The sequence below is a fragment of the Bos indicus x Bos taurus genome, chromosome 23 (assembly GCF_003369695.1).
Source record: "Bos indicus x Bos taurus breed Angus x Brahman F1 hybrid chromosome 23, Bos_hybrid_MaternalHap_v2.0, whole genome shotgun sequence".
Taxonomy (NCBI): Eukaryota; Metazoa; Chordata; class Mammalia; order Artiodactyla; family Bovidae; genus Bos; species Bos indicus x Bos taurus.
Genome location: NC_040098.1, coordinates 709,329 through 721,830, shown reverse-complemented (window position 1 = coordinate 721,830; position 12,502 = coordinate 709,329). Strand labels below are relative to the sequence as shown.

The window sequence follows — 12,502 nt, the reverse complement described above, 5'->3', positions numbered from 1 at the left end:
CTCCAGCATTTCAGGCAGATTCTTTCCCATCTGAGCTGCCAGGGTAGCTCTTATTTTTCCATACTTATAGTCTTAAGCTAAAATTCAATTAGGTAGGTTGGTAAAAGCTGCATTTAGATAGCATTTTCAGTAAGATTTGATTAAAAAAACATGTCTTTAGAGAAGAGAATTCTTATCTGTAAACTGGGTAGATATTTCCGCTTAACAAGTGTTCTTCTATGTTCTTTGGAGATTTAGTCTTTTTGAATTTTGCTACTTTTTAAATTTTTTTTTAAATTTGTTTTGCTACTATTGTGAACAAGATTTTGTCTTCTATTATATCTTCCAGTTGTCTGATGTTTCAGCATAAGAATTCTTTTTGTTTCCATTTTTACATAAGATATAATCTTCATAGTATATCATTCATCCTTTTTAGTTAAAGTTCTCCAAGTATTGACAAATACATACAGTTAGGTAACCAACATATCAATAAATATGCAGGATGTCTTAAAATTTATCATTGTAAATCAATAAAAATTTACCCATACCCCTTTTTATCATCTCCTTCTTTCACTCCAGGTCTTGGAAAACCCTGATCTATTTCCATTCTTTTCTAGGATGTGAGAGTTGGATCCTAAAGAAAGCTGAGCACTGAAGAATTGATGCTTTTGAACTGTAGTGCTGGAAAAGACTCTTTAGAGTCCCTTGCACTGCAAGATCAAACCAGTCAATCCTAAAGGAAATCAGTCTTGAATATTTATTACAAGGACTGATGCTGAAGCTGAAACTCCAATACTTTGGCCACCTGATGTGAAGAACTGACTCACTGGAAAATGTGTGGCATCACCGACTCGATGGACATGAGTTTAAGCAAGCTCTGGGAGTTGGTGATGGACAAGGAAGCTTAGCATGCTGTAGTCCATGGGGTAGCAGAGTCAAACATGACTGAGGAACTGAATTGAACTGAGAACGTCCTAGCCTTTCCCCCCAACTTTATTGAGGTATAACTGATAAATTAGAGTTGTATCTAAAGTTGTACAATTTCATAATTTTTGTTGTTGTTATTCAGTCTCTAAGTCATGTCTGACTCTTAATGATCCTATGGTCTACAGCAGTCCAGGCTTCCCTGTCTTTCACTACTTCCGGGAGTCTGCTCAAATTCATGTCCATTGAGTCATTGATGCCATCCAAACATCTCATCCTCTGTCACCCCTTTCTCTTCTTGCCCTCAATCTTTCCCAACATCAGAATCTTTTGCAATGAGTTGTCTCTTCACATCAGGTGGCCAAAGTATTGGAGCTTCCTCTTCAGCATCAGTCTTTCAATGAATAATCAGGGTTGATTTCCTTTAGGATTGATTTTATCTCCTTACTGTCCAAGGGACATTCAAATGTCTTCTCCAGCACCACAATTTGGCAGCATCAATTCTTTGGCTTTCCACCTTCTTTATGGTCCAACTGCCACATCCATATATGACTACTAGGAAAACAATAGCTTTGACTCTAAGGACTTTTGTTCAAAATGTAATGTCTCTGCTTTTTAATACAGTGCCTGGGTTTGTCATAGCTTTTCTTCCAAGGAGCAAGCGTCTTTTAATTTCATGCCTGCAGTCACTATCCACAGTGATTTTGAGCTCTAGAAAATAAAATCTGTCACAGTTTCAACTTTTTCTCCCATCTATTTGCCATAAAGTGATGGGACTGGATGCCATGATCTAAGGTTTTTGAGTGCTGAGTTTTAAGTCAGTGTTTTATATACAAATACACTGTAATATGATTATAAAAATCAAGTTGATTTATGCATCCATCACCTCATGTGAATACCTAAGTATTTTATTCTTTCTGATGCTAGTGTATATGTGGTTATACACAAAATTAAAATTAAATTATTTCTGATAATCATTGTTAGTATATGCAAATGTAGCTAATTTTTATTGATTTTGTATCCTGCAAGCTTCTTGAATTTATCTATTAGTTCTAATAATTTTTGATGCAATTTATGGATTTTCTATATGTGAGATAATGTCTAATATCTGGTCTTTTAAATATCTCTTCTTTCGCTCAGTAGAATGCATTTGAAATTTATACAGATTACTGTTTGTCAGTAGTTCATTTCATTACTGAGTAGCATTCCAAACTTATCACAGTCAGGGCCTCCCTGGTGGCTCAGATAGTAAAGAATCAGCTTGCAATGCAGGACACTGGGTTTCGATCCCTGGGTCAGAAAGATTCCCCTCTGGAGTGGAATGGTTCCCCTAAGTGTAAAAAATGAAGCTGAGGCTCTGAGGAGACGAAGGTGGCTAGAGCAGTGATGATAGAATATTGCAAATGATAGACCGATAGACCTGGGATACAGTGAGAGAGATTCAGAGAGACTGAGGAAGGAAATGCTGGTGATCTGGATAGCATTCCCTCAATTATTCATGCATTTGAGAAGACTACATCAGGCTGGGGAAAGACTTATCCAGATGGGTTAGAGAGAAGATAGCTTGGTGCTCACACTGAACCAGAAAGAGCACTCATTTTCACCAGCTGGAAAACCTCATAATGCACAGGGCCTGTGCAGTGGGTTGAATATGATGGAGGCTAAGCATCATGAATATGATCCTTCATGAATGTGAAGAAAGTAGTAGGACATAATTAGCCCAAGACTGAGCACTCCTCTGCAGTTTCCTCATACACCATAACAGCAAGGAAAATAATCCAAAAAGAAAACATTCAAAAAAAAATCTAACGTTATTATGTTCAGAATTCTGTGTCTGTGTTAATGTGAGATATTGATCTAACTATTTTCCTTGAGATGCCCTTGTTTCATTCCGGTGTAAGAGCGATGCTGCCTGCATGAAATGACTTGGGAAGTATAATTTCTAGTCATCTCTAAAAATGTTAATAAAAGATTGGTACTATTTCTTGATTAATTTTAATATATAATTTATTTGCAAAGCTATATGATAATAGAATTTCATTTTGGGAAGGGAAGGATTGTAAGAATTAATTTTCTGGAAAGAAAGTGAAGTCGCTCAGTCGTGTCTGGCTCTTTGTGACCCCATGGACTGTAGCCTACAAGGCTCCTCTGTCCATGGTGTTTTCCAGGCAAGAATACTGGAGTGGGTTGCCATTTCCTTCTCTAGGAGATCTTCCCAACCCAGGGATTGAACCCAGGTCTCCTGCATTGTAGACAGATGCTTTACCATCTGAGCCACCAGGGAAGTCTCATTTTTCTGGAATATTAGATTATTCCTGTTTTTCATTATTTTTCTTACTGTTTTGATAAAGTTGTGTTTTTCATAGCAGTAGCCCATCTTCTTTTAGTTGGCAAGTATATTGTCATAAGTTCACTTATCATATTTTCTCTCATCTTTCTAAGATCAGTAAAATCTGCAGTGAAGACAGTCTTTTTATTTTCAACTCAATTGATTGAATTTCAGTTCAATTTCAAACAAGTGATATTTTGTTTTTCCTATTATTTTTCTTTTAATTCATTTTGCTAGGAGATTATCAATTTTATCAAACTTTCAAAGAAGCAATTTCTGCATTCACAGATTTCCCTTATTTTGCAATTAGTATTTATTTCAATTATTTCTGTCTAATGTTTACTATTTCTACTTTACCATATTATCCATGCATATTTTGCTTTTCTTTTTCTAGTTTCCTGACAATGAAACTTAGTTCATTTCTTAACATATCTTGTCTTCTAATACTTGCCTTTAAAGCTAAAAATGTCTAACCACTTCTTTAGCTGCCTCCAGTCAACATATATATATATATAACAGCATATAGTTTATATATTCTTCATAAACATCTTACATATATCTTTTATACATTATGCCATTATATTCCTATTGAAATTTTATTTTTCTAAATTATACACTAGTAATTTAGATATGTTGTTTAATTCATAAGTAGCTGGAAAATGTTATATATATGTATATTTTCTGTGGCTTCCCAGGTGACACTAATGGTAAAGAACCTGCCTGCCAATGCAGGAGACATAAGAGAAGTAGATTCGATCCCTGGGATAGAAAGATCCCCTGGAGAAAGACATGGCAACCCACTCCAGTATTCTTGCCTGGAGAATCCCATGTACAGAGGAGCCTGATGGGCTATGGTCCAAAGGGTGGCAAAGAGTCACACACAACTGAGTGACTAAGCACTCGTGTGCTGTTTTTTTTTTTTTTTCCCTTAATTTAAGTTTTTAACTTTACAATATTGTATTGGTTTTGCCATATGTCAACATGAATCCGCCACAGGTATACATGTGTTCCCCATCCCGAACCCTCCTCCCTCCTCCCTCCCTGTACCATCCCTCTGGGTCATCCCAGTGCACCAGCCCCAAGCATCCAGTATCGTGCATGGAACCTGGACTGGTGACTCGTTTCATATATGATATTATACATGTTTCAATGCCATTCTCCCAAATCATCCTACCCTCTCCCTCTCCCACAGAGTCCAAAAGACTGTTCTATACAGCAGTGTCTCTTTTGCTGTCTCGTATACAGGGTTATTGTTACCATCTTTATAAATTCCATATATATGTGTTAGTATACTGTATTGGGGAGAAGGCAATGGAACCCCACTCCAGTACTTTTGCCTAGAAAATCCCATGGACAGAGGAGCCTGGTAGGCTGCAGTCCATGGGGTCACTAGAGTCGGACACGATTGAGCGACTTCACTTTCACTTTTCACTTTCATGCATTGGAGAAGGAAATGGCAACCCAATCCAGTGTTCTGGCCTGGAGAATCCCAGGGACGGGAAGCCTGGTGGGCTGCCATCTATGGGTCGCACAGAGTTGGACACGACTGAAGCGACTTAGCGGCAGCAGCAGCAGCATACTGTGTTGGTGCTTTTCTTTCTGGCTTACTTCACTCTGTATAATAGGCTCCAGTTTCATCCACCTCATTAGAACTGATTCAAATGTATTCTTTTTAATGGCTGAGTAATACTCCATTGTGTATATGTACCACTGCTTTCTTATCCATTCATCTGCTGATGGACATCTAAGTTGCTTCCATGTCCTGGCTATTATAAACAGTGCTGCGATGAACATTGGGGTACATGTGTCCCTTTCAGTTCTGGTTTCCTCAGTGTTTATGCCCAGCAGTGGGATTGCTGGGTCATAAGGCAGTTCTATTTCCAGTTTTTAAAGGAATCTCCACACTGTTCTCCATAGTGGCTGTACTAGTTTGCATTCCCACCAACAGTGTAAGAGGGTTCCCTTTTCTCCACACCCTCTCCGGCATTTATTGCTTGTAGATTTTTAGATCACAGCCATTCTGACTGGCGTGAAATGGTATCTCATAGTGGTTTTGATTTGCATTTCTCTGATAATGAGTGATGTTGAGCATCTTTTCATGTGTTTGTTAGCCATCTGTATGTCATGTGCTGTTTATATTGCTGAATTGTGTCTCCGTGAACAGAACTTTGAGATAGGTAGAAGAGTCTCACAAATGTTTTTTCCTTTCTTCACTCTCACACAAATACAGATTCTTTTGACAATTTTATCTGCAATAGAAACAAGTTTTAAATGACTTGTTCTGAAGTTGGCATTCATCATTTCTGGAAATCAGATCAGATGTCATGTGCAAAGACAAAGAATGAACTTCAACAGATTTGCTGACTTTGAAGGTCATGATTTAAAAGAGAAGTTTTCACATGTTTCATTTCTATCCAGATTGGGCTTTTCCCTTTTGGTGGCTTGACCTCAATTTGTTCTTTTATGCTTTTTCCCCAAAAGAGTTCTCTAAGTCCAGATCAACTTGGTGATCTGGTGGCATCTCTGGAGGTAGAGTCTGTTGTCAAAATTTTGATTAAGTTTCCAAGAATATAATTAGAAAATAATCACTCTTGGAGATGCACCAATTAAATGCCTCAATTATATGTGGTGTAGTTTAAAGGCAGATAAAGTGTTTACAGACATTTGCCCTTACCTCTGAGAGTATTAGCTTATACCAGTGCTCACATGACTGACTTCTTCATGCATTAAAATGATAGACTCAAAAACACAATAAATACATACACATAAATAAAGTATGTATATGAAATTATTCTCCACCTTTCAGAAAACCCAAAATTCAACAATACTGAGTGAAGACAGAATAATATAACTGATTGAGAATGAAAATGTGGTAAATGCTATTTCTCTGTTTCACTTTTATTGTTATAAAACAAAAAGAGCAATTTTTGTTTGAAAATACACACAGAACTTACAATTTTCTCTCTACTCAAAATGTTGATTTAATATTAGCTTTTTAAAAGGAGAATTTTTGCCAGCAATGAATATTTTAAATGTCTGCTCACAATAAAGATTCAAATTTCTTTGGGCAACAGGACATTTAGATTCATTCTGAAAATTCCAGCGATATGAAGAGTAATATTTTTCTGAAAGACTGGAAATAATCTGATTTTCTACAAACATGAAAAGTGTCCAGTTCAAGGTCCAGTGACGCTGCATGTATCTTGCTCTGTGTTTCCAGAGATGGCATCAGTGCCTCAAAGACAAAAAAGAAGCCACCAGAGCCCAGAATATCGATTGAAAGTCTTTCTCCTTATGCAGGTAACTCAGCAAGTGTATTGACAAACAAGATTCTGAACTAGGCTTTCCATTTTGCAACAGTACACTGATGGGGTGAGAATTCAGTCCTTTAAAAGTTCTCCTATCTTATTCACATGATCAGCCAAATCAGGAGTCCTTTGCTATTACTAAAATATGTTGGGATCAGTTTTATTATGTAATACTGTTTTAGAATACTTTCAAATTATAAAGATCCAGAATAGATTTACCTTCTCTAACATCAAGTGTACCTAGAAACTAACTTCAAGTGTATCTATCTGGGGGTATTTTAGAGGTCAGATACTTCTAAATCTCATGATAAGTTCAATTGATAATGTTCTCTAAGTATTGCTTGTTAACATGTTAAAAATTAGAAGGTTATATAGCATCTGTAGAACTTGATCAAGTGGCTTTAAAGAACCCAAAGTAATACTGCTGTAAGCAAACTATGCGGAGAAGACAATGGCACCCCACTCCAGTACTCTTGCCTGGAAAATCCCATGGATGGAGGAGCCTGGTAGGCTGCAGTCCATGAGGTCGCTAAGAGTCGGAGACGACTGATCGACTTCACTTGCAGTTTTCACTTTCATGCATTGGAGAAGGAAATGGCAACCCACTCCAGTGTTCTTGCCTGGAGAATCCCAGGGACGGGGGAGCCTGGTGGGCTGCCGTCTATGGGGTCTCACAGAGTCGGACACGACTGAAGCAACTTAGCAGCAGCAGTAGCAGCAGCAAGCAAGCTATTACTTCAATTCCTATTTTTGTCTTCACAGGTGAGCTTCAGCATCCAAGCATATGTATGTTTGCCATTTAGATGTCTTCTTTTTTAATTGCTTGTTTTTAATTCATTTTATATTTAATTTATATTTTATTAGTTGATTCTTTAGGGATCTTTGTCTATTTTAGATATTATTTCCAATTATATCTTATAAAATGTAAATGATTGCTATGCTATGCTATGCTATGCTAAGTCACTTCAGTCGTGTCCGACTGTGTGTGACCCCATAGACGGCAGCCCACCAGGCTCCCCCGTCCCTGGGATTCTCCAGGCAAGAACACTGGAGTGGGTTGCCATTTCCTTCTCCAATGCATGAAAGTGAAAAGTGAAAGTGAAGTCGCTCAATCGTGTCCGACTCTTCGCGACCCCATGGACTGCAGCCTACCAGGCTCCTCCGTTCATGGGATTTTCCAGGCAAGAGTACTGTAGTGGGGTGCCATTGCATTCTCCAAAATGATTTCTAGTAACTACGTATGTCTATTGATGTTGTGGTATCTTTTCCTAAATCCTTAAAAATAATGGAAAATTTCTAAGACATCTATTTGGAATTTCAGTGATTCGTTAAGAAGATTCTTCCACCATTAGAATGGAGAAAATTGTCTTCTTTACTAGCTGTAATGTAAATATGAAGTAAATCTTGCTTTACTTTTTTTGAGTTTTTAATCAATTTTTATTTTTGTGTAAGGTATTAGCTATATGTACAATTTAATTAGCTTCCAAATTGAAAGCTAGTTCTAGTTGTGGTAACTCATTTATTTTGTAATGTGTCATTTTTCCAAATAGTTTAAAATTATAAAGATCCAGAATAGACTTACCTTCTCTAATATCAAGTGTTCCTGGAAACCAAATTCAAATATCTCTATCTGGGGATATTTTAAAGGGCAGGTATTTCTAAATCTCTACATTGATAGATTCAATTGATAATGTTCTCTAAGCATTGTTTGTTAATATGTTAAACATTAGAAGATGACATAGTATCTGTAGAACTCCACTGACTTATCTAATCACTTGCCTCCTGCTTATAATATTGTTGAAGTTAGGGAGGATATTTTAATCAGGCTGGTATTACAATCTCTGAAAGTATTAGAACATAACAACCATACTGCCTATTGGTTCAATAAGTAAATGCATTATCTTAATTTTCCAGGCAGCCATGTGTAAGAATTATATTTACAGCTAATTCGTCCTGAAATATTTCTGAAATATGACATATAGAAAAATCTATGGAACAAAGGAGAAATGTAACTGAGTTTGTCCTCTTGGGACTCACTCAGAGTGTCCAGGGTCAGAAAATATTGTTTGTGGTGTTCTTGCTCATCTACATTGTGACGATGGTGGGCAACCTACTCATTGTCCTGACTGTGGTGTTCAGTCCAAGCCTGGATGTCCCTATGTACTTCTTTCTTGGCTACTTATCATTTATGGATGCTGTGTATTCTACTACAGTCACACCAAATATGATCATAGATTTACTTTATGTAAAGAAAACCATTTCCTTCCAAGCTTGCATGACCCAGCTTTTTATAGGACACTTATTTGGTGGTGCTGAGATTTTGCTCCTGGTGGTCATGGCCTATGACCGCTATGTGGCCATCTGCAAACCCTTGCATTATTTGACCATCATGAATCAGCGAGTATGTGTTATGCTTCTTCTCCTGGCCTGGGTTGGTGGGTTTTTACATGCTGTAGTTCAACTTCTCTTTGTTTACAACCTTCCTTTCTGTGGCCCCAATGTCATTGACCACTTCATCTGTGATATGTATCCCTTGTTGAAACTTGCTTGCACTGACACCTACATTATTGGCCTCACAGTGGTTGCCAATGATGGGGCGATCTGTGTGATCATCTTCATGCTCTTACTCATCTCCTATGGGATCATCCTGCACTCCCTGAAGAATCTTAGTCAGGAAGGGAGGCGCAAAGGCTTGTCCACCTGTGGTTCCCACATTACCGTGGTGATCCTCTTTTTTGTGCCCTGTATTTTTATGTATGTGAGACCTCCTTCCACCTTACCAACTGATAAATCCTTGACTGTGTTTTACACAATTATCACTCCTATGCTGAACCCTCTAATCTATACTCTGAGAAATGCTGAGATGAAAAATGCCATGAAAAAGCTCTGGACTAATAAAAGAAAATGAGGCAACAGGAAAGTGTATCACCTATTTTCAATGAAAAATTACTCTTTCCATGAAAGCCTTGTATAATTTTTTAATTGTAGTAAATTTTTTCTTAGGTTTAATAGCTTGGGCATAATTAAAATCTTTATTATATGAATACCTCCAATGATCAAAATACACTTTTAAGATTTTCCTAATTTCCTAGTTTAAAATATGTATTTTGTTTTAAATATATTTTTAAGACTGTCACCATTTACTATGAAAATATGTATAGACTTGGGGTGTAAAATATCTCTGTTGTTACTATACATTGATGTTCTGTGTTAAGCTTTAGTTAATACTGTAATTTATTTAAGTTAGTGGAAGATTTTTTTCTATGTTTCTGTCTTAAGTAATGTAATCTTTCTGGAATTAATAAGGTCTATTACAGAGCTTACAATAATAAAAAATAAGACATAACACCTTGATTCACATCTCTCCACTCAAAGAAAGCCCACATAAATATTTGAAGTAAGTATTTTATGTTAGTATTTGTCAGATAATTTTCATATCTTATTTTTCATATAGCTGAGCATCTTAACAGTGAAGAAAAGTGATGTTTCAGACAATATAATACTAAGCATAAAGAGGCTAAGTATACAAAACTAATCTGAATGAAAAGGTATATATGCAGAAAATAATCAAATCATAGTTATTTTGCCAATTGGACTTTGTTTTGCAGTCAAAGTGATCAAAGACAGAAATTTAATCTTCTAATTTGTAGAGATATTTTAAATGATGAGTTAAAAATATTTGTTAATTAAAAATTAACAAATATTTTTTTAAAAATGGGCCAAAGAACTAAAAAGACATTTCTCCAAAGAAGACATACAGATGGCTAACAAACACATGAAAAGATGCTCAACATCACTCATTATCAGAGAAATGTAAATCAAAACCACTATGAGGTACCATTTCACACCAGTCAGAATGGCTGCGATCCAAAAGTCTACAAATAATAAATGCTGGAGAGGTTGTGGAGAAAAGGGAACCCTCTTACACTGTTGGTGGGAATGCAAACTAGTTCAGCCACTATGGAGAACAGTGTGGAGATTCCTTAAAAAACTGGAAATAGAACTGCCTTATGATCCAGCAATCCCACTGCTGGGCATACACACTGAGGAAACCAGAAGGGAAAGAGACACGTGTACCCCAATGTTCATCGCAGCACTGTTTATAATAGCCAAGACATGGAAGCAACCTAGATGTCCATCAGCAGACGAATGGATAAGAAAGCAGTGGTACATATACACAATGGAGTATTACTCAGCCATTAAAAAGAATACATTTGAATCAGTTCTAATGAGGTGGATGAAACTGGAGCCTATTATACAGAGTGAAGTAAGCCAGAAGGAAAAACATAAATACAGTATACTAACGCATATATATGGAATTTAGAAAGATGGTAACAATAACCCGGTGTACGAGACAGCAAAAGAGACACTGATGTGTAGAACAGTCTTATGGACTCTGTGGGAGAGGGAGAGGGTGGGAAGATTTGGGAGAATGGCAATGAAACATGTAAAATATCATGTAGGAAACGAGTTGCCAGTCCAGGTTTGATGCACGATGCTGGATGCTAGGGGCTGGTGCACTGGGACGGCCCAGAGGGATGGTATGGGGAGGGAGGAGGGAGGAGGGTTCGGGATGGGGAACACATGTATACCTGTGGTGGATTCATTTTGATATTTGGCAAAACTAATACAATTATGTAAAGTTTAAAAATAAAATAAAATTAGGAAAATTAAAAAAAAAATTGTTAATTAGCTTTGTTCATTAGTCTGTTCAGTTCAGTTCAGTTCAGTTGCTCAGTCATGTCTGACTCTTTGCGACCCCATGGACCGCAGCATGCCAGGCAACCGTGTCCATCACTAACTCCCGGAGTCCACCCAAACTCATGTCCATTGAGTCAGCGATGCCATCCAACCAACTCATCCTCTGCCGTCCCCTTCTCCTCCTGCCTTCAATCTTTCCCAGCATCTGGGTCTTTTCAAATAGTTCTTCACATCAGGTGGCCAAAGTATTGGAGTTTCGTCTTCAACATCAGTCCTTCCAATGAACAACCAGGACTGATCTCCTTTAGGATTGACTGGTTGGATCTCCTTGCAGTCCAAGGGACTCTCAAGAGCCTTCTCCAACACCATGGTTCAAAAGCATCAATTCTTTGGTGCTCAGCTTTCTTTATAGTTTAGCTCTCACATCCATACATGACTAATGGAAAAACCATAACCTTGACTAGATGGACCTTTGTTGACAAAGTGATGTCTCTGCTTTTGAATATGTTGTCTAGGTTGGTCATAACTTTCCTTCCAAGGAGTAAGCGTCTTTTAATTTCATGGCTGCAATCACCATCTTCACCAAGTCAGAAAAAGGTATTTAATTGTCTTTGTATTCCCTGTTCCTTATACATACATGGGAATAGAATCCACTTCATAAAGTGTGTCAATTCCTTGAATCATGAATATATGGGAGTGAGAATTTTTATTGATAAATTTGATTTGATTAACTCTTCCTATATTAAATATATATTTGCTACAACTAATTACTGTTCTTTAACATTTTATATAAATATTCATTTATCATACTATTAGTGACATAATAATGGATGTTTTAAATATAATGATGCTATTTATATATAATTTCACTTTTTTCTTCCTTCTATCACATTACACTTGGAAAACTCCATTTCCTTCCATTGATTTTATAAATTTTAACTTCTTGCTTTTCTTTAAATAACTTTTCAAAATATTTTATTGTTAAACCCATCAATAATTTATTTTTGCTTGTGTTTCTGCAAACAGGTGAAAATATCTGTCACCGTAATTATTAATTCCTCTTCTTTGTCCTCCTACCTTACTTCCCCCCTCTCTTCTAAAATTTACGATCATTTACAAAGATGGGAAACATCCCATAAAGACATATTTAGAATACTATGACTGCATTTTTATTTTGAGGAAAATTACATGCTTTAATATTTTGTTTTCCCATCTAGAAAAAGACACATATTGTGGAAAACTGATTGACATATTAATAAAA

At 36.8% G+C, this 12,502-nt stretch overlaps 1 protein-coding gene across 1 annotated transcript; it reads left to right on the top strand.

The window, feature by feature from the left end:
- The first annotated feature begins 8,530 nt into the window (after nucleotides 1–8,530).
- LOC113882054 (olfactory receptor 4A15-like) lies at nucleotides 8,531–9,448 on the top strand. The gene has a single exon (XM_027525224.1). The coding sequence runs from the start codon at nucleotides 8,531–8,533 to the stop codon at nucleotides 9,446–9,448; it is 918 nt and encodes a 305-aa protein (XP_027381025.1).
- The last annotated feature ends 3,054 nt before the right edge of the window (nucleotides 9,449–12,502 follow it).